A 22,796-nucleotide genomic window follows, 5' to 3' on the forward strand; every position below is an offset into this window, starting at 1 on the left:
GGGAGTTGTAGTGGCATCATCTTCCTTTAGCTTGTTGGTAAATTTGTTTTCTTTTCCAACCTCCTGCTTTTTTCCTTCTTACTTCATACTTCTTACATTATGTTATGGAAGTTTCTGAAAAGAGGATAAAGAACTCAAACTTCATAAACATTATAATCACACCAACCCAAAAAATATTAATATGCAGGTTACAAGGGAAGACAAAATTATCTATCTGAATGGAGCAAATGATGTTGACATGCTTCAAGAGGTTGATATTGGAGTTGGCATTAGCAGTGCTGAATCGATGCCAGGTATAGGGATACATTTGATTATACCTATCTGGGCTGTGCTTTTACCTGTCCTTAAAAAGATTTATGTTCTTCCAATTCATAATAAATGAAGAGAATTTTTAATTTAACTAGGGAAGTATTTTGTAGAGCTTACCGAATTTTTTTTTTTTTTTTTGCTTATTCTAATAAGTTTCGTTATCAAATTTGTGGCACAAGATGTTATGGAATAATAACTTATTGAACAAGTACATAATTAAGTTGTTTAACTAAACGCGTACCCTTCATCTACCATGTCCACTCACTAATATTCTCTACTCTTTTGTGTTGTTTAACATGTGGTCTTAATATGTAAACAAGCAGGACTTGGTAGATTATGTTACATTATGGAGAAATTGCATCATACATAATCGACCCAGTTGTCAAACCCATATATGCTTGCAGCACAGGTTACTATTGTAATGTTATCCACAGAATATAATTGTTAGAAGTGCTATGCTACTCCATCTTTTTCATCAATTGTTCATCTTTTATTTTCTTCTTTTCTTAGATATATAAAACCTGATATCAGATATTAAATCCTTTAATTTCTGCCATTAGGCTGATATTTGTTGGGATATAAACCATAAAACCTTATCCTTAAGAAACAATGTTCACAATTAACCAAACAATATCTGATGTGTAAAACCATGCATCCATCAATTTTAGTGTTCACCCTCAAATGCATCCAATTTTAGTTGCCTCAATATTCTGAAATGAAGACTGAAATATTTCAAAAAAAAATTTCCTTTCTCTTATTTTTTAACCTTTGGTGTGTTGATTTGTTCTTTCTGCTGAAAATTGATTCAATAATTTTCTGTTTGCATTTTAAGAGTACTACAGGTTTGGGAACGCAATAAATTGCATCATGCCTGTTGAGGTAAAATTTAGGTCTCTTCATCCACACAAAAATAAAAAAATAAATGCACTGATAACTTGTTTCATTTTTTATGCAGGTTGATTTTTTTTTCAATAAAAATTAAAAAGAGTCCATTTTGATTTACCCTATTTCGGTTTGAGGCATATGCCTCTTTCTCCGGTCAAGCTGCTTACAATGATTGGTACATGTCATTTTACAATGTCTTCTTCACTTTACTTCCAATAATTACTGTAGGCACTTTTGATTAGGATGTTTCTGCCAAACTTTGCCTGAAGGTACTAAATTGTCATTTCTTTAAAAAAATTCTGTTATTAAAGAATATTTCCTCTGTAGGACCTTTATATACACTACTAGAACAACAACAACAAAAATATACACTACTAGAAAAATCAAAATTAGTGACGAGAAGTTTTAAGACAGAATATATTCCTTCACAATTATTGGCTACCTTTGTGAGGGATTTATAAAATTTGTGACGGATGCGTATTTTAATTATGTAATTTTAGTTTAACTACATCTATATTTAGCAGAAATACTAACATGACAATAAAGTAGAATGTCATGACAGCATGGTATATGATAGGGTCATGAATGGATGCATTTGGATAAAATATATCATGTTTTGAGTGTTTCTGAAATTGGATAAATAATCTATTTAGTCCCAGAATTATGTATTCATTGATAATTTAGTCCCTATATTTTTTAAAGGATCAATTTAATCTAGAAATGTACAAATGTGACGACATATCAAAGTGATCCTGAAATTATATTATTTATAATAAACGATTGGACTAATTTGTTGGTATATAGTACAGTTTAGGAGCATTTACATTTCACAACTCCCTTTGCTTCAATCTATCTCTCAGATGTATTAGTAATTGCCCAGAACTTGTTTAGGTAGCTCATCATCAAAGATTGCTCACACTGAAAACCTGAAGATTTAAGAGTAAGATGAACCACTAGTTGGAAATTACACATGCACCAATTCTCATGTGTACCTCTTCATTAGGTTCCAATTCTCTAGAATATCTTCCCAGCTTTTGAAATACAATTTTTTTATTGCAAATATTTCACTCTTTTTGGTTAGCATTTAGCAAACAATATTAGCACAAGTTACACGTAAATTTATGAATATTTGTTAAAGGAAGACGCCTCGGCTACATTCTTCATGTATAAACTTTTTTCTTATTCTGTTTTGCATGCAAGAGTCTCTATCATCAATATCCACTGTTGAAATTGAATTTCAACCAAATTTTTTTCTCGTATTTAGAACACAAGGAAAAAAGTGAAGGCGGTGAAGTACATAAGTTCTGGAACGTGGCATCCATTCTGTGAAGAGTACTCTATCATTGGGAGTTGTTGTGGCATCATCTTCCTTTAGCTTGTTTGGTAAATTTGCTTTCTGGCCCACACTCTTCTTTCTTCTTACTTCATACTCATGTCTTACATTATGTTATGGAAATTTCTCAAAAAATAAAAAAAAGAACGAGCTTCATAAACATTAGAATCACATAAGCCAAAAAAATATGCAGGTTACAAGATTGGTTAAATTGGGAACAGGGAAGACAACATTTTCTATTGGTGATGGGGCAAATGATGTTGGCATGCTTCAGGAGGCTAATATTTGAGTTGGCATTATAACCTATCGTTAGTCTCTTTGATTTTTAATTGTGGAGATAGAAGAGGTGTTTGCAGAGAACATAAGGAATACAATGTTGTGAAACTATGGAACCAAAATCACAATTTAACCTTTATTATATTTAAAATAAAAACCCAACTGAGGTAAGGAGTTGAAAGTTTAGAAATTGAGTGGAATTATAAAACACTGATTTTAGTCATTAGTTACCGAACATTCATTTTATTCTTAGGTGTTGCAGCATTGCAGCATATTGCTTGCTTGTTAAATGCGATGCTTCTGCATGTACTTGTTTTTAGACAAAACTGTGTTACCTGATCATATATATTGGCATTGATGATTCTCAGCTGCATTTTTCTAGTACTTCTATCTGCTAGTATGATGAAACTATGATGAAACTATGATGAATTAGGTCTCTGAATGAATGACACTGTCCTGGCTTCTGATTTCTTTTTTTAAAAATAACATTTTTTTTCTACAGGTTGAAACGGAAAGTGATTTTTCAATAGCTCAATTCCATTTTCTGGAGTGTTTGTTGTTGGTACATAGCCACTGGAGTCACAGGAAAATATCAATGATGGTAAGTAAAACCATGCATCCATCTATTATTTTAGAGTTCATTCACAAATGATTTCATCGTCCAATTTTAGTTACTTCAATATTCTGAAATGAAGACTATGAAATTATTTTATACTTTTTTCCTTTTTCTGAATCTTTTTAACCCTTCATGTGTTAATTTGTTACTCCTGCAGAACAGATCTTATAATTTTGTTTTTGCATTTTAAGGGTACTACACAAGTTTGGGAATGCATTAAAATTGTATTATGTATTTTCATATAAAAATTTAGGCAACTTCATCCATAAAAAATATTGATACTGATAACTTGTTTAATTTTTTATGCAGATATGCTATTTGCTCTACAAAATATTGCATTTGAATTTACCCTATTTTGGTTTGACTGTTTGAGGCATATGCTAGCTTCTTTCTCTGGTCAAGCTGCTTACAATGATTGGTACATGTTAATTTTTAAAATTGCATCTGTATGTAAAAGGATATTTCCTCTATGTGAAATTTGTTTGATCTCTCGTGTTTTAATCTAAACATGCAGCTCTATGAACAAGCTGGCTTGAAATTGTTCAGAAAAGTCGGTTTCTACCAATTTAGAAGCATGATATTATACGGAGAAAGCAAGTAGAAGAAGGGCTTGAAATTGGGTTATCCGATGATGAGTTACCACACCAAGTACAGGGCAAAGTACTCCGTACATCTGAGAGAGATATTTGATTAACAAAATTGTAATCATTCGATTCAGGACTTAGTCGCACTTAAGACTTCTCATCTCTCCCCAAAAATGTATTTTGTGGAAATCAAATTAGGTTTTTTTCTCACAAATTCAACGTGTGTGTTGTGTTGTGTGTTGTCGGGTATCAACTGAGTTATATTCATTGGATATCTCAAAGAGATATTAAAGAAAAGACAATTGTGAAATGTAAATACTTCTAAACATAAACATTCTTACAACTTGGAATTGTAATTGCTTTCTTTCTGGGTTGAAGTGGCATATTGAAGTGTTGAGAGCATTGTAAATAAATAGCTTTTATTTTTTATTTTTCAGTTGAAAATATTCTGGTTAGGACACATGTCAACTGTTGTATAAAAAATTTCCCACCTGGTCTCCATTAAAAATGGATTTGGATTAATGTGAATGAGACTTGGACTTGCACTTCAATCCTCCTGCATCCAAGCTCTAGCTATGATTAGGAAGAGGAAATCATAGTTTCACCCATTATATTTTGATGATTTAAAAATAACGAAATCCATTACTTTTTATTATAATTAATCTTTTGAAAAATGTTATCAACACCATTAATTACTTAACTAAACTCATTATTTACAGCTACTAATTTTCTTCAATTATTTTTTTTATAACTTAATTAGTTAAAACATTATGAGTGATACGTGCTTGGATATAGACATCAAACATGCATGTCTCTGTCCTGTTTCAGTCTTTCTTTAAAAAGTGTTGTCTTGTCTTTTAGAGAATCACTATTTAAAACAAAGAACAAAAAAGTACAGGACAAATTAGTAAACTATATTACTTTTACACACATTTTTATAACTCTTATAACTCTTTTTTATTTCTCGATCTCTCTTCATCATACTGCTCATTCTATACCTTTTTTCTGTAAAAGAATGGGCTTAAGCCCAAATTGCAACTGAATCAAACGAGGGGTTAAAATCCCAGAACAGTCAACCAAAACAAACTGACTTAGGAAAACCTGTGGTTCCTCAAACATCAAAGAATCCTCCTAAATTTGACTAGCCATCAGCACACATGTTTCCTTCTCTATAGATGTGAATGATCGACCCTCAATTCTCTTATTTCTTTTTTAGTTGTACAAAAAATTTTTACACTACAACATATTAAATTAAGCTCGTTAAAATAATATTATAGCTCGTGCACACATGCCAACATTTGGAATAACTTTTTTTCTTGTTATTTTCTTCTTTCAGCTTTGCCAGTAATATATTTTATCTAAATTATCAATAATAATAATAATATATAATATAGGTTCAATTTCTTCTCTCCAACGAGAGTTATACAAAGCAAATCACTCTCTCGCTTTTTAAATATAATATTTATATTAGGTAGTATCTAGAACAGTTAGTTGAATAATGCGCTTAAATTATTATATATTTATGATATTTTACTTCGATTGTTATGGATAAAATATATATAATAGTGATGAATCATATGAATAGAATTAATATATCAATTTAATATTCCTATATTTATAAGTTATTTTAGTACATGTATGAAGCTTAATACAAGTGCACAGATCAACACTGTAGTTAATTTGTTTATAAAATTAGCGAAGGCAAGATTTGAGCGTAGCAGCCACCTGTTGTATATGTAAAGCCAATGTATCTGTTAATGGAAGAAGCACGTGTGTGTGTGTGTGGATCTTGAAATACTATTATGTCTTGTTGGTTTGTTAGATTAAATAAAAGGCACTAGCTAGGCCCTATATATGTAGCTGCATATGACAAAAAGGAAAAAGGAAAGGAATATTGAGAATAATATCTTCTAGAGAATGGAATAGGAAAAGAAAAATGAATGTATAATTGTGTAAATGCATTGTAATACCCTTCCATATTATCAGGCTCAAGTAGGAGAGAAAGAGAGATCAATAAAATTAATTAAATAAAAGTGGAATATCCATGTCAGCGATGATGTTTCTTACTTCTAACAATACCACACAAAACACACTTGCAAGAGTGGGTTAGTAGGACTTCAAACAAGAAGAAGGCTGCATGGAAAGTTGGGTGTCATCATGCAGCCATCATATTATAAAGGAAATTAAGAAAAGCATGGGGGTGGCCAATGTAAATAATCATTTGTACCTATCCACAAACACAACCCACTATAGTTTCATATGGTGAGCAAATTAAGTTGGAGGCTGCTGATCATTAATTGGAAACTTATTATCTAAGTATATATAATAAATAGGATTGTTAAAAATGGCACATTTGAGGCCATTTAAAAACTTTAATTAAAACTCAACAGATTGACCTATTTAAATTAATGAATACAAATAATATGTGTAACTAATTCTAATTATATTAAATTTTTACTATAATATTTTGAAATCATATATTTGTTAGTTTATCTAAAAGTTTAGACTCAATTACTTATATTTAAGTGGAGGTCTATTAGGCTACTTTGAAATCTATTTAGAATCCTATTTAATTTATATCCTACTATATATAAAATGGATTTTTAAGTGAGGTCATTCATTCTTCTAAAAAGGTTAAGCTGTAATCAAGTAAACCGCCCTGACTTGGGCTTTGCTTTAAGCACTAATTGTTTATCTGATATAAAAAAGAAGTTCCACTTTTAAGATTTGGGTGTTGAATTTGCAACGTGATTATCCTTGTTCATTGTTTCGTGATCATTAGTACTAATTAGTAAGGGAATGGCTGCATGCACGTGTGGAGAGTGTCCATCATTGATTATAAAATATTAATCTTGTATAAATTTATAGTGTATGATATTATAAGTGTTTTCTACAAACTGTAAAAAAAAGTGTTTTCTAGAAGAAAATCTAATTTAGACCCCATATAAGATTTTTTTAAAATAAAAATTGTAACTTTTTAGTTGCCAAATCAATAACAAGAATGTAGCAATAAGAATTACTGTTTGACTAAACATTCATTCATGATAAGGATATGCAGAATCTTTTGAATGGGAAAACAAAAAGTAAAACAAAGAGGAATGGCAGAATTGGGTGAACCCTAAATGTGCTGAGCCCAATATCAGTTCAAATTAAAATAATAATAATAATTATTATTATTTTGTTTAAAAGAATGTCAATCTTGTCCCACTTCTAATGAAGACGGTAGTATAGTAGTGTTTCATTGGTATTTTTCTATTCAGATTTTCATTTTTATTCAGAGTGTTTCCTTGGAATTAATTTAAAGAATAAATAACGCTCAAATTGTATCCTTTGAAATTTTCGTCCTAGCTAATACAAAAATGTATATTCAAGCTCAATCTAGTTTACACTTAATTGCGATGACTTTTACTTAATCCTATATAGAAAGTTCGATACATTGTTGTAGTTCCAAGTCTTAAACATTAATGTGAAAACTGATAGCAAGATAGGTCTGTAATCCTTTTTTTTTTCTTTTTTAAAACTTATAGCAATGGTTAGGTGGGTACTTATCTTATCTACAATATTATGTCATTATACATGTCAAATAATAAAGTTAATTAAAAAATAATCTCTTGTGAAATCTTGTAAAGTCCTTATCACACATCTACCTCTAAATTTTTTGTGCTTGAAAATGTAATATTTCTGTTTAATAAATTGTTTCTGACTTTCAAGAACACTATATAGGTATTGTGCTTAATTAATTGTAACAATATTTCAAAGATATACAAGGAAATCAAGCTTTACCAAACCTGAAAATGTCACGTATTTCCCTTTTCACGTTTTATCCTCCGTGTTTAATTCAATGCTACAAGATTTGTCGGTTCAAGTGAAACTAAGTCATATTCTTTAAATAGAGTATCAGTTTGTTTGTTTGTTTGTTTTTTTTTTTTTTGAAAGCAATAGAGTCTCAGTTGTCCAACCCTAATTTATAGAAGAAAAAAATATAATTAAAAGGTGAAGCTCCATTAAAAATAACTAGTCATATTTTTTTAACAAGATTAGTTATTTATAAAGTAAATATATATTTTAAGAAAATATTATTCAATAAAAAAGTATTAAATAATGTAATAGTTAATTAAAGTTAAATTAACGTAATTTGATTTCTCCTTAAAAAAAGAAAAAATTAAATTATATTTAAATAATTTACACAACTATTATATCATTAATAACTTCATATAAAATATAATTTTTATTAATTCAACCATTATTCATGACTAAAGATTGAAACATTGAAAATGATAAAATATCTCCCCTCAAGTTTATTGGACTAGCACTAGCTAGCTGCATTATTTAATTATCTGGTTTCTTCCAAAGAGAGGCTTTGATTTTTGAGCTTAGTCTATACTGGTATATAAGGAAATGCCAACATGTGCTTAATAATAAATTAACTAATATTACTCACTCTTTCTCATTCATCGATAGAGAAAAAGATATTCATACATTGTTGTCCGGATTTGATATTTCTTCTGGACAAAGTCCACCATATGGGCACATTCAATCTAGAATTAATCAACGAATGACTTAAAATCAAACTCTTTCAAACTCAAGCTTTCAGAAAAATGGTGGTATGCGGAAACTTCATTTGTCATCATTGCATGCTACTTTCCCACTTACCCAATATTCTTGGGTTACGGAGAATTTGGGGTGCCAGAATATTGAAGAATCTCTACGTAAAATATTAATTAATTAATTACTAAAAAGAAAAGAGAGGTGCTATTTTACACGATAAACCATTACGAAACTTGTGTTTGCGAATCATGGGATGTGAAACACAAAAACAGAAAAAGAGAATTAAAATACATAGGTAAATTGATTAACTCCTATCTATGGTATTTATCAAGAGGAAAGGACTCTTCATTTTTGGATATATTGATGTTTCACACATAAATTTTACAACTATTTTATGTATAAGCTTGTATCGACCAATGCAGATTGCTACAACTTAGTTTAACTAATAATTTCAAATTTAAATTTTGTGTATGCAATAATATTAAATGTTCAGAATGAAGAGTTTGTTGTCTAGTGGGATTGTCTCTAATAGAAAAACCATATCTCTATTTCGTATTCGTATCCACAATTTTTTAAACTGAACCAACGGTTTGATCGGTTATTTTTCATGTAAATGAATACTTCATTGGTCTATATTAACAATATAAGAGACATTTATCAGTGAAAAAACTATTCCTTAAAATACAAATAGTGTCATTATATATTTTATTGATATTTATGGAATCAAATTAAATTTATGATATCATTAATTAAATTTAATTAATTTAACTATTTTGATAAATTACTTATTTATTTATTATTTAAATAACCTGAGGTAGTTTTATTTTTATTTCTTAATTCTCCTCCTTTTATTTTCTTTTTTTTAAGGATTCAACCTATATATTTTTTTGGTTTTTTAAGGGTCAACGGAAGGAGAAAAAAAGGCCAAAAGAAAGAGAAAGTAAATGCATGAATAACAGTCTCTCTTTCATTATTTTTATACGAAAAATAAGGATATATTTGTTTAAGTCTTTATTGAGAAAAAGTATTTTAATTAAAATATGTTTATATTTTTTAAAATAATCATGTTTTTATAGAACCTATAAAGATTGTTTTAATCTTTCTGCTCAAAAGTTTAAAATAATAGCTTTTAAAAAATCTTAAAATATTTATATCACAAATCACTTTTTTTTCCTTTTTGAAGAAAGATACAAAAACACTTTTTTCTTTTGACGAAAAAAAAAAGGATAACGGACCTTGAACTTTTAACGTACAAAGACTCCCACTATATATCAGTCAAAGAGGAGGTTCTCTTGTGGGCTGAGAAGTGAAGCACCCTTTCTAGAAGTGAAATGGCTGCTAACTTTTTAGGTTATATTTAACAATTTTAACTACTAAATTAGTTTAAAGTTTACAGGTTAGTTTATAGTTTATAAATTAACATAAAATTAGCAGTCATTAGTTGAAAGTTTAAAAGTTAACTTTTAAATTAGAATATAAATATGAAACATTATATGTGTCGCCTCCAACAATATGTATTTAAATTTTTATATAAATTATTTTGGTTTTTGTAAGAAAAAATATATTATTAAGTAATTATAGTTTAAATTGTTTATTCTTAATTACTGGCTTTTTGAGGATCAAATATTTATTAAAAAATAAAATAGTAAAGAGACGTATTGAAATATTAAATATAAAAATAAAAGAAAAAAAATTCGAATTTAAGCTAGCTAAATTAAGTAGCTTATAGTTTATAGCAAAATAAGCTTATTTATTAAACATTTTAATCTGATGAACTAAATTTATAAGTTAGTAAAATAAATTTAAATTTAAATTTAATATTATTATAAATTAGTTAAATGAGTTAGAAGTTAATTTATTTCGATATGTTAAATACACTCTTAAGGGATCAAGTTTGGTGTCTACAATTGTCGATCTAACGAGTTCAAATGTGGAATACTTATTTATAATGGCACTGAGCAAAAGGAGACTATTAAAAAAAAAAAGCTTACTCGTTCCCCCAAAAGCAAAAAGGAGCGGAAAGACTTGTATAATTTATCGTTGGCTAAATATTTTAGTTTTTTTATGTTTTAGTATTTTTATTCATTTTGTACCTTAAGTTTTAAAAATTTTATTTTTATTTTTTATGTTTTTAAAGAATTTTATTTTAATCTATTTTGTTGAGACGATAAATATGTTAGTAGTAAAGGATGACATATTTGTTAACACCGATTAAGTTAACGATGTGACATCTTAATTGAAACGATGTCATTTTAAATGATTTTATTTTAATTTTGTATGCTTTAAATAACTAATATTTCTAATTAACTTCAAAATGATTTTGGCCTGCATACTACACATGAAGTCAATTAGTAATGCTAAAAAAATTATAAAGAGTAAATGTAATACCTTGATCGAATCATATTAGAATGAAAGGGATTTAAAGGGTGTGTAGATATGTGACTGTACAATTAAGGATGACTTAAAATAATTAATTGATACTACCTATACTAATAAGATACTTTTTGATAGTTTATCACTTAAGAACTTCATAGTTAAGTGTACTTGACTTGGAGTAATTGTAGGATATGTGACCTTCTAGAAAGTTTTCAGAAAGCATGTGAATGAGGACAAAACATGCTGAAAAGTTTTGTGTTGGTTTATTAGGTCAATCATTGATCTTGGAAGCAGTCAAAATTAATTTTCGAGGTCTCGGAAAGGGTTACTTATGAAGGATTATGACCGGTGAAGAGTTCTGACCAACATGGATGCCGATTAAAAGTGTCACCATGTAGAGTGTCGTAGTGTGAGAGCCAGAGAAATAAAAAATCAAGTATGTTACAATAGATATATCACAACATCCAACTCGAAACAATTTTGGTAAAATGTCTTTAACTATATTCGCGAGACTCACATCATGTATAATTGCTATAACCAAAATGTATAATTTTACAAACTTAACTAACCATAATGAAATCATTTAAAAAGTGTAAAGTACCAAAATGGAACCATATAAAAATATGAACCAAAATAAAACCATTTAAAATGGCATTGTTTCAATTAACATGTCTCATCATCATCCAAATCAATGCTAATAGACATGTCACACTTTTCTGTTAACATATTTAACGTTTCAACTAAGTTAATTATATATATATATTTTATAATTTATATAAATACCTTCTTTAAATTTATGAGAAAAGGGTTATGCATTAAAAGTATAATTTTTTTACACAATCATCCAATATATAATCCACCATGTATGATAAGTTTGTTAATTTTTAAAATAATCATCTTAAAGTAATTTAAACGGATATCTATGTTTGAAAGATAATATAATAAATTATTTTATAATATTAGTACATAGATATTATACTCTTAATTTATATACTTTAAAAATTACTTAGGGGGAGTTTGTTTCAAGTGACTAATGAGTTATTCATGAGAATACAGGATTGGAAAATATTATCTCACATTTGTTATTGGATAATAAGAAATTAATCATGTGCATATTTTATTCCCATGAAATACATAATTTTACATTCTATCAATATTTAGTCTTGACTGAGAAGATAGGGAAAAATTATTCTCATGGGACATGAATATCTCTTTATGAGAAAAAAAAATCATGTATACCGTTTTAGTAACCACTACTCCACTAATCTTTCATTCCTCTTTCATAATACATGCTTAAATTTTTTCTAATCCAACAAATTTCATTTCTGCTTAATTAATGTTTTCACAATTTCATTTATCTTCAAATTCATTCCTACATTTTAGAATAATTATAATTTATATTCTAGGAGGTGAGAGTATGGGAAACGGGGAGGAGACAATGGTATAATAGGAGTTTTTGTAACAAAAACATTTTAGTAATTATAATGTCTATTTCTAGGAAAAAATAATTCAATCAAACACATGTTTTAATTATTTCAGAAAATATGTAAAATAATTCCAACCAATTTTAATAGTTAACCAACCACATTTTTAATAATATCCAAGAATAACATTCTCATGAAAAAAAATATTTTTGAGACTAAAAAAATTATCTATAAAACAAACACCCCTTAAACTTGATAATATTCCAACAATTAATACTCCCCCACAAAAACTAAGTAATGAAGAAAAAAAAACATTTCGCAGGCAAATTTGTGGATACTCTCGAGTCTCAAACACAATCACAAATCTATAGCCTAATCAGAAATGTAATCCATCACATTTTCTTCCTAACTAAAAGAAACTCACAACCACTACCACATGTATATAGCCTAATGAATCCATCACATTTTCTTACTAAAAGAGTCCATTATGGGAAGAGTTTTCTGTTTGTTTTAATCACCCCAAGTATTTATTGGAAGTTCCCTCATCAACCAACCCATTAAAATTTATACTCTGCCTTAAAAAAATCAAATCTAGAAACAATATAGAGTGCCATCCACATTTTGCCATTTTCATGTGTCATACCTAATTTATATCGCACCGCTCTTGATCAAGACTTCCAATAGCCCCCCAAAACGCATACTCATTTATTTCAAACAACCTCATCTCTCTCTATTCTAAATACTAAATAGTCTCTCTCCCTAAGCCAACACTAAATTATAAAACGTAGTTTTCATAATTATGTTTTTCTAGTCGAAGACACTTTGGACCAAATCGGAGGAAGCGTGGAAAAAATTAGTAGTGAGACAAAATAAAGGTTGGTTGCTGTGTGAAAACAAAGATAATTGTGTTTATATATTACCTTCCTCGTTACGTTACTAAATTGAAATTGAAAATTTCAACGAATATCATTACAAAAAATTAACAAAATTTATTATATTATAAAATAAAGTCCATCATTTTTCTGTCATTTTTTTTATACTTTAAAAATGACAGTTTTGATTTTTGCATTCTTTTTTATAATGGGTGAGTCTTGTCACTCATCCTAATATTTTAAGTTTCATAAAAATAAATGAAATTCACTAATTATACCGATTTAAATAATCATTTTATTTAAAACATAGGGATTAATATTAATTTTGATAAAAAAAAATTAGAGACCTAAAAAACATATTTTACCTTATATTATATATTTTTAACTTTTCACCTTTTCTTTTTAATTTTGGTATATACGCATCATAAATATGAATTTAATTTTCAATTATTATTAGTGTAATTTTTCTTGTAACATAATAATTATAAACCTGAATTTTAAAACACTTATGAAAAAATCAATTATTTTATTATGTATAACAATATATTGATTGTTGTTAGTAAAAACAATATATTATTGGATAAGAAAGTAAAAAAAATTATATTATTTATTACATTCCAATACATTCTAAATAAATATCTAAAAAATGAAATAAGACAAACTCTTTGATAATATATATATATATATATATATATATATATATATATTATATGAAGAGAAGGAATTTTGACAACTATTATATTATTTTATAATTTTCAATTGAATAATCTTTACTTTACTTAAAACTCATCGTTGGATTCAAAGTTTCTTTTACATAAATTAAATATATAAAACTTCACATTAATATAAAATCACTTGTTATCTTGTACATATAAATTAAAATTGAGTTAATATAAACATTTCAAAATACACTTAAATATGAATCATTTTATTATCTTGTTGTTTAATTTTGATAAAATTTAACATAAATAATTTTGATAATATATATAATTCAACTGTTATAAAAATTATATTTTATATCATGTTATAAAAATGATATAATAATTATCAAAATCATTAGTGTAGTTGAATTTCTCCGCATATAAAGATACAAACTTGCAAGACAATTGTTTGACAACACAATAAAATAAATTTTAAAAAAAAACTAAAAAAATGATTTTACTTTGGCAATATTCAAATGCATGAAGTGATATGTGCAAAGAGTAAACATGTTCCATATGGTCATTGGTCAAGAGAGGTGTGAACCAGGGCAAGAAAGGAACATCAAGAATCCAGATCATAATGAAATAATCACTAATAAATTAACTATGATTCATGGGTTAAGTGACATAAGTGTGGGATTTTTTTTTCCAACATAATTTATTTTATATTAAAGCGTTAATTAAAATTTAAATTATAAAAGACTAAAATATTTGATTAAAAGACCCCGATCATTATTACTATGTCAATACTCGATATTGATTATCTACTACTATTAATAATAAATATATACGTACAAAAAAAAAACAAAAACAAAGCATCATCATCCATTACTATTATTATAATAATTAATTAATTAATTAATTAATTAATCATGATCATGGTAATGCTTGAGACACACGGTGGCAGTTGCAGTGCTCTTTGTTTCCATCTTCTTCTTTCCCTATATAAATACCGCCAAACCTGTTTCTTACTTCTTAGAACAGAAACAGAACAAAACACAACAATAAAATTAAATCTTATTTTTCTAAAAAAAAGAGAAAAGAAAATGCAAAAAGTAGAAGAGAGTGTGATGGAGTCGTTGGTGTGTCCAAGCTTCAGCGCCTATTCCTCCAACACGCTCGACGACATCGCGGATCAGGTCATTCGAAACGACGTGCGTTTCCAAGAAAACGACACCGACTTCGAATTCGTCGCGTTTCGCAAGGTCGCCGACGGAGTTTTTGTGGACAACAACGCCACTCCGGCGTTCCCGATCTTCGACCGCGACCTCGCCACCGCGGCGGAGGAGGACAGCGGAGAAGGAAAACGGCGAGCTTCCGGCGAGGAGGATGACGTGGCGGCGATTCAGATCACGCTCGGGAAGCTGCTGATGGACGATTCTTCAGCGTCGTGCTCGTCGTCCGAGGTGGAGGACGAGCTGGAGAATGTTCCGCCGGGGACGTACTGCGTGTGGACGCCGAGGAAGGCGTCGCCGGCGCCTGCGACGCCGTGCCGGAAGAGCAAATCGACGGGATCGTCGTCGTCGAAGCGCTGGAAGCTTCTGGATTTGCTGCGGCGGAGCAACAGCGAGGGGAAGGAGTCGGTGGTGTTCCTGACGCCATCGTCGGTGAATTCGGCGAAGAAGAAGGGAACGAAATCGGAGACAGGAAAAAAATCTCCGGCAAGTAGCGGCGGCGGCGAGAAGAGAATTGTGGCGGTTCCGGCGGTGTCGGCGCACGAAGCGCTTTATGTTCGGAACAGAGAAATGAGAAGAGAGGTTAAACGACGGTCGTATTTGCCGTATCGACAGGATTTGGTTGGTTTGTGTGTTAATCTCAACTCCATGGGCAAAGCATTCCCTCTTCATTTTTGACAATTTTTCTTTTTTATTATAAATTATAAGCAACAAAATTACAAACTCAAACTAGATTTTATATTTTCTTTTTTTATTTTAGTTTTTTTTTTTGTTGTTGCATATTTTGTAGTGACTATAGTTGTTGTTGTTATTATTATAGTCTCATAGTCAAAAGTAACTTGAACAATATGGAGATTCAGTTGCAAAACTCAAGGTTTTGTGTTTTTTATTTGAAGGGTTGGTTTGGTTTGGTTTACAGTTAACGTGTGACCATGTAAATAATAGTGACAAGTCCTTTTAGCGAGTATGAAATACAATTTCATGCTTAAGTTTTTTATTTGTCTTTTTAAATGTGGATTTGAATACTGTTTTTAGTCTTATATTTTTGTTTTGATATTGTTTTTTAGTTTACTTTTTATGTATTATATATGACTTATGAGTATAAAATGATGTCATTGTTGTTTATTCTACCAGAGTTACTATTAACCTTATCATACATACATACATATATGGCATTTAATGTCACGTGACTACGTGTCGTTTTTTTTAAAGGCAAAGTATAGTATATATCATATAATCTACTCAAAAGTTCTGTACAAGCTGTACAGTATACAGGAGCCCAATATATCCACATGATTACGTGTCAAAAGTTCTTTAAGGAAGATCTTTAGTTTCAGTATTATAAATAAAAAAGAATCATATCAAATTAGATTTTTTAACAAAAATTCATCATTGATAAAATTAGTAAATAATTCATCCAAAAACATTTATAACAAAAATTATATCTATACCAAAGGCAATAGATGCAGATGCATGCGTGGTTTGGTAACATTCCAATTTTATTAGTGAATAAAGTGATTTCCAAAATGATTTCCAATTTCAAACAATTTGATTGGAAGTTAGTATATAACGATTTTAAGTCTTTTCTTAATTTGCTACCGGTTACAAAGTACGTAAATTCCGAAGTAAATTCATTTATATTACTTACTAAATAAAAGACTTGTTTAAAAAGATAACATTTAAAATTATTCTAAATATAACATTTAAAATAATTATTAAAAATTAACAATTTTATCATTCATGATAATTTATGATACATAATAATTTAAAAATAGTATGGTAATTTTATTATAGATGAATATATCGATTAGATGATTTTTTTGGATATAAATATGACATAATTTATGAAACTCCTTTTTATAATCAAGTGTAAAAGGGGAAGTTACAATTTTTCACTAACTCCAAAAAATGTTTTTTAAAATGAAAACAGTTTGTATTCTCTTCCGAACTCCATTCCACTCTTAGTAACTAATAGTTTCTTACTTTGGAAAGTATGTCTTAAAAAGTGTGTTTTGACATTTATATTACCCAATTAGGTCATGAGTCATTGACCACCTTCTGGTGAAGGGGGTTTTCTTTTTATTATTATTTAAAAAGAAAATTATGATTGGTTGAAAGGAAGAAGGGGAGACTAGAAAGTAAAATTGTTTGAAAGAAGTTTATTACCGAAATGAAAAGGAATGTAAGTAATATATTTTGTTGACACATTTTTTGGCTTAAGTTTATTAGAATTAAAAAAATCGGGCATTTTGCGAACTTTAATAAAATTCAACCTATAAACACACATATATTGAAAAATATAAAAGCATTTCTCTTTCTCTAATATCCAGTCTAAGAAAACCTTCGCTAGAGTGAGCAAGGCCATTTTATTATTATTATTATTGATGATGATTATCTATCACCATTCCATTTTCCAAAAATATAATCCAGGCTAGTATAGTGGTTTCCCAAATAAATTGCACTTTTGCACATATAGATAAGAGAGTAGAATTCGCTTTCCCAAAGCTTTAAAACTGTAGCTACTACTACGGCATGTCCTGATGAAGATGTGAAGAAGGATTGAAAGTGAAAGTGAGGGGTTTGAGGACTTTTCAACGAAGCAGAAAATTAAAGACCTTGATACAATGATGATAATGTTGACTAGGAACATAAAACCATAAATGATTAGGTGATAAGCTAACGTCAAATGGGGATTAATTAAATTGCCTTCTGTGGTACCTTCTAATTAGGAGGTGATGTTGCTTTAATCCTTTATGAGGGTCTCAGTTTATCTTCTAATACGGGCATTGGTCGCCAAAGAAAAAAGTTGCACCGCATAATATAAAGTGTGTACTTTTTAAAGGTTCTTTAATTTGTTTAATAGAAATTGGTTTAGACTTTGGATAAAATTCTATAGCACTAGAAACGTAATGTTGTTTCTCTCTTTCTATAAATTGAAATAATGAATTAATGATATTGAATAATAGTATTTTTAGTAATTATTTTATAATGGGTGTTTTTAAAAGCAATACAAATCACAAGTCATATCACAGAAAAGAAATTGCAAGTGCTAAGTAAATTCGAGAAAGTAAGGTTCCTCTCCAAATCATTCATGCTAAAATTGATTATTATTGTTATACAATTTGAATTATGCTAACATAATTTTGGAAAGACTTTTCTGGATGTATGTTAGCATAGTTTTGGAAAAGGCTTTGTTAGAAGTATAAAAATATAGTGTATTGTGGTGGATTCACGATTTTAGAAAGGGGTCATGTTGGGTTACAAGTGTGAGGCGAATTCCCACATTGGGTAGATGGAAAAGTTGAGCACTATATAAGTAGTGGGGAGAAGACCTATAAACCTGAGCCTTAAGGTTTTGGGTTGGAGTGTGGTGTCAAGTCTTCTTATGTGGTGACTCCTAGTTCACAGGTGTACCCCTCGAATCTAGAATTGTCGACGGGGTGGTGAGCAAGAAGCAAAAAAGGAGTTGTCGACGGGGTGGTGTTGAGTGGTGCGCGGCCGATAGCTCAATAAATGTAAATTACTTTCACAACCATTAAGTTTCAGATTGAGTGTTTTTCAAACTAGAACTATGCTACAACATTTTTGGATCATTAGGCTATTTTGGAATGATGTTAGTAAAATTCTAAATTGAGTAATCTGAAACACAATATGCATTCCAAAACACTCAATCCGGAACAATACTAATATCATTTCATAATAGGTGATCCAGGAAAACAGTTATTTGGCTTATAAATTATAAATCCAGAAATAGAAGGGGAGGAAAAACCACCTTGCAGAAGGGGAGGGAGAAGAAGCATAGTGGAAGAAGTGTCGTTGTTGGAAGTATTGGGCTTTAAAAGAGGGGGAGGGAGAAGAAGAGCAGGGCAAGAAGCAAAAAGGATGCTTGGGCGGCGTAGAAATTGGAAGAGAAGAGGATGTGCTAGTGTTGAGGGTTATTTTAGTCTGTTCATGTCTTTTTGAAAGTGCAGGAAGCAAAATAGAAGGGGCAGGAAGTAATTCCCTTAATATATTAACACATTATTGCAAGGCAGGAACCTTAGGGTCTCATGTATATATATATATATATATATATATATATGGATCTTGCTTTTCTCATATTTCTTTTCAAGTTATCTTCCTTTTATTCTTTTAAAATGATTTTGAAAATTGTGTTAATATTTAATTGTAAAAATATTAATACAACTTTCAGAACCACATCATTTTTAAGTAACAGCACAACTTGAAAAAAGAAAAGAGAAGTTAATTTGATGTATACCCCACGATCATGGGAATGTAGTTACACATTGACGTTAACACGTGCAGTCTCCAATTACAAACGATTACAGATCACGGGATGATGTCATATATACTCCATTCATTGTCATAAGGCGTAGTTATGTATGCATACTCTCTCCCACTTATTCATCAAGGGTCCTGATTTATGTATTATTTTATTACCATAAAATTATGACATTTTCATAGTTTTATATTAAGATTTTAAAAGTATATATATATATATATATATATATATATATATATATATATATATATATATTGTTTATTTGATGACCCGAATCAAATCAATTAATTCTTAATTGAACTAATTTAGTTCAAAACTTTTCAAATTTGTTGAAAAGAAAATTAAATCTGAATATGTGTGTTCATGTCTAACTTGAATGATCACTGCAAAATTTGTTTCATCTTGAGTGGAAAATATGTGTACCTAACTTCATTTAATCAAATAGAATACAAATTATTTTTCACGTATATTTCAGAAGAGGAGTTAACCTCTGTCCGGAGGTTTGTATTGGGTGCATGTTGCTTCAATATTATGACTAAATAATCGAAATAATTATTTTCTAATATATTATATATCATCGTAGTTACTAATAAATAATAGAACTATGACCTAGTCGATCGATCACATTATAGAAAACTAATTTAATCAATAGAATACAAATTTATCGACTGACTTAACCGACTAATTTGTGAATATTTCAAGATATAAGATAATTAAATTAATAGTAGAATGCATACAATGAAAAATATAATAATTAAAATTAAAAATATTATTAAAGTAATTAATCTTTAAATAAAAAATTATGAGAGTTCAAAATTAATTAAAAAATTAAAATATGATTACCAACCGAAAATTTTTTATCCATAAAACAAAATTAACATTGATATAAAAATATTGTATATAAACATGACTATTTCTATTATTTTAGGAATCTGATTTTTTTTACAAGGTATTAAACATTTATAATTTAATAAGTTAAATTAATAATTTTTAATACATCTTCAACTATTTTTTTTTTAACTTTGAAGTAACTTTTCAATTTTTCACCTACGTTTATATATATTTTTTCGAACATAGCCTAGTCTTAATCTCCACTCTTGTAACCCGTGGAGGGGTATCCGAAACAGGACATATATAAAAAATGTTGACATAATTTCATCATAGTGCACACTGAATGTTGACATCAAAATCAAATGGCACGGTCGATCACAATTGTGGTGTGTAATATAACAACCAAACTTGGTCATCACTCATTTGATAAACCAACGCCAAACCTTCTAACCCTTACACCAATCTTCTCTAAATTAAAGCAAAACCCTCCTTAAGCTTAAGCAGATTCAATTTTGTTGGCATTAATCTCTCCAAGTTGGCTTGCTTCTTGATCATGATTCATTACATTACAATGACTAAGGAGCAGTTCTGTCATGTTGATTGGCCAATGAATCTGGTGCAGCCTTGGGTGAGAATGTATGTTTCGATCTCTCTCCTCACTCTCACAATGATTATTATAGGCACCTTCAGGAGCAATGGCACACATATTACACACCACCATATGCATGCTAATTAAGGTGTTCTTAAATTTAGTAAAAGGGGCTTACTCTAAACACACTAGTTAAGGAATCAATAATATTTTTTTATATTAAAAACTGCATTAGGAATGTATTAAAAATTAAGGTGAAAGTGTATCAATTAACAACATTTTAATGAAAACTTCTTATTTTGATTCTTTAATTAGTGTTTTAAGAACATTTATTGGCTAATGTGAAAAGAAATACATAAACAAAAATGACACAAATATTAATTTATTACTTAAATAAGAAATTTTTGTGGGAATGTACACACGTTTAATTATGACTTATATCGTGTTTTGCTTTTGCTTTTTGATGTAAGGGATCCACATGCATCACAAGTTATTATGAGTAACTTTGCAGTATGGTTAAATGTGATGAAAGAATACTTGATCTACATTAACAAATTCATTTCAAACATGCACTTAACTTGTTTAGAAAAGTTTTGTTCCCTTCCTAGCTTGTATAATGGGAATTATTTTGCAATGCTAGCTAGCTGGATATGGTAGAAAAATGGATAAATGTGAGTCCATACTATACTATTTGAAGCTTTGTCTGTGTATGTATAAGCCCAACAGATACAACATAGTTGCAGTATTTAAATGCATAGCCACAAATTCGAAGCTTCAAGGATAGGGTTTTATCTTTTAGGTCCACCGCTTGGTTACCAACGGATTTATCTGGTTCGTCACGTATGAACCATTGGTTTACCAACGGATAGAAAAAGGCTCAAAAGATATATTTAATAATTCCCATATATTTCTTATTCTTGAATCTTCCACTTATTATAATTAATGCCAAAATTGTGAATTTACCTCAATCATTTTTTTTTATCGTTTTGTCAAATTTTGGCATTCGATTTTGGAATGCTACACGTATTTATAAATCTAAGACAGTACATTAATATATACTTACATAAAGAAAAGACAATTACAATTATGCCAAATTATATAGTAACTAGGCTGTTAGAAATAACTAGGCTTTTATTCGATATATTCTTTTTCTTTTTTTCCTTCTTTATCGATGCAACGTTTCCGGCCAATTTCAGTTTTGCAGTAAAGTAGCTGTAATATATTTGCAATTGGCTGAAAAAACATATATTTTGTGATGACTGATGATGATCGACCTATATATGTCATTCTAAAATTAGAATTCGAACCATATTTAAGTTAGTAAAATAACGAAAATAAATTGAAATCTCCAAAGCTCTCTAATAATTAGTTCATATCACAATTTCATATGCATATATATCTCTAAAAGCAGAAAATAAAATAAAAAATAAGGTGATATTACTGTAATTAAAAGGGTAAAAGCTAAATATTTTTCTAAATAAAATTATGCAGCTATTTCCTTTTACTTGGTGAATTGTTGGATCACTCTGTGTCAACCAACCATATTGGATTTGGAGCTTCATGCAGAAGACAAAAGAGATGCAAGCCAGAGGAAATATAGAATGATCCAACATTTCACTATGTAAAAGGATTGCGCTAAAGTATATAAAATTGCATATCTGTCATAAATGGAATGCATATTCCTCCAAACTTATAGTAAAAGCACTGGATAGAAACATATAGTTACTGCAATAATAGTGCAATGAAGCATGCAATGTTTTGTCCCTTTCAGCTGGGGTATAAACAGTTACATTTTTCACCTACGTGGCAACTAGGCATTGCGTGCATGTCATGACACACAAATTGAAAGGAGACACATGTACCCTACAGCAATAAACCCTCTCAAATTAAGTCCCTTGGAATACCTACTACCACATTTTTTTCTTTTTTATTATCCGAATGTTGTCATAAGAATTAACGCGAATCTCATAGATAATATCTACAAAACAATGTTAT

General features: G+C 29.2%; 1 protein-coding gene, 1 long non-coding RNA gene and 1 other non-coding gene across 3 annotated transcripts; all 3 read left to right on the top strand.

The window, feature by feature from the left end:
* Positions 1 to 1,163: 1,163 nt before the first annotated feature.
* Positions 1,164 to 4,222, top strand: LOC121174156 (uncharacterized). Its single transcript, XR_005890004.1, has 5 exons — positions 1,164 to 1,369; positions 2,459 to 2,577; positions 3,306 to 3,404; positions 3,729 to 3,837; positions 3,934 to 4,222. It is a non-coding gene; the product is annotated as an uncharacterized lncRNA (long non-coding RNA).
* Positions 4,223 to 14,735: 10,513 nt separating this feature from the next.
* Positions 14,736 to 16,093, top strand: LOC102669230 (uncharacterized). Its single transcript, XM_006603746.4, has one exon. It carries the CDS (start codon positions 14,797 to 14,799, stop codon positions 15,775 to 15,777), a length of 981 nt encoding a protein of 326 aa, XP_006603809.3. The 5' UTR covers positions 14,736 to 14,796; the 3' UTR covers positions 15,778 to 16,093.
* A 6,200-nt stretch (positions 16,094 to 22,293) lies between these two features.
* On the top strand, positions 22,294 to 22,435 carry MIR5559 (microRNA MIR5559). The gene has a single exon (NR_126622.1). It is a non-coding gene; the product is annotated as a microRNA MIR5559 (primary transcript).
* The last annotated feature ends 361 nt before the right edge of the window (positions 22,436 to 22,796 follow it).

The sequence above is a fragment of the Glycine max genome, chromosome 19, assembly GCF_000004515.6.
Source record: "Glycine max cultivar Williams 82 chromosome 19, Glycine_max_v4.0, whole genome shotgun sequence".
NCBI classification, from domain to species: Eukaryota; Viridiplantae; Streptophyta; class Magnoliopsida; order Fabales; family Fabaceae; genus Glycine; species Glycine max.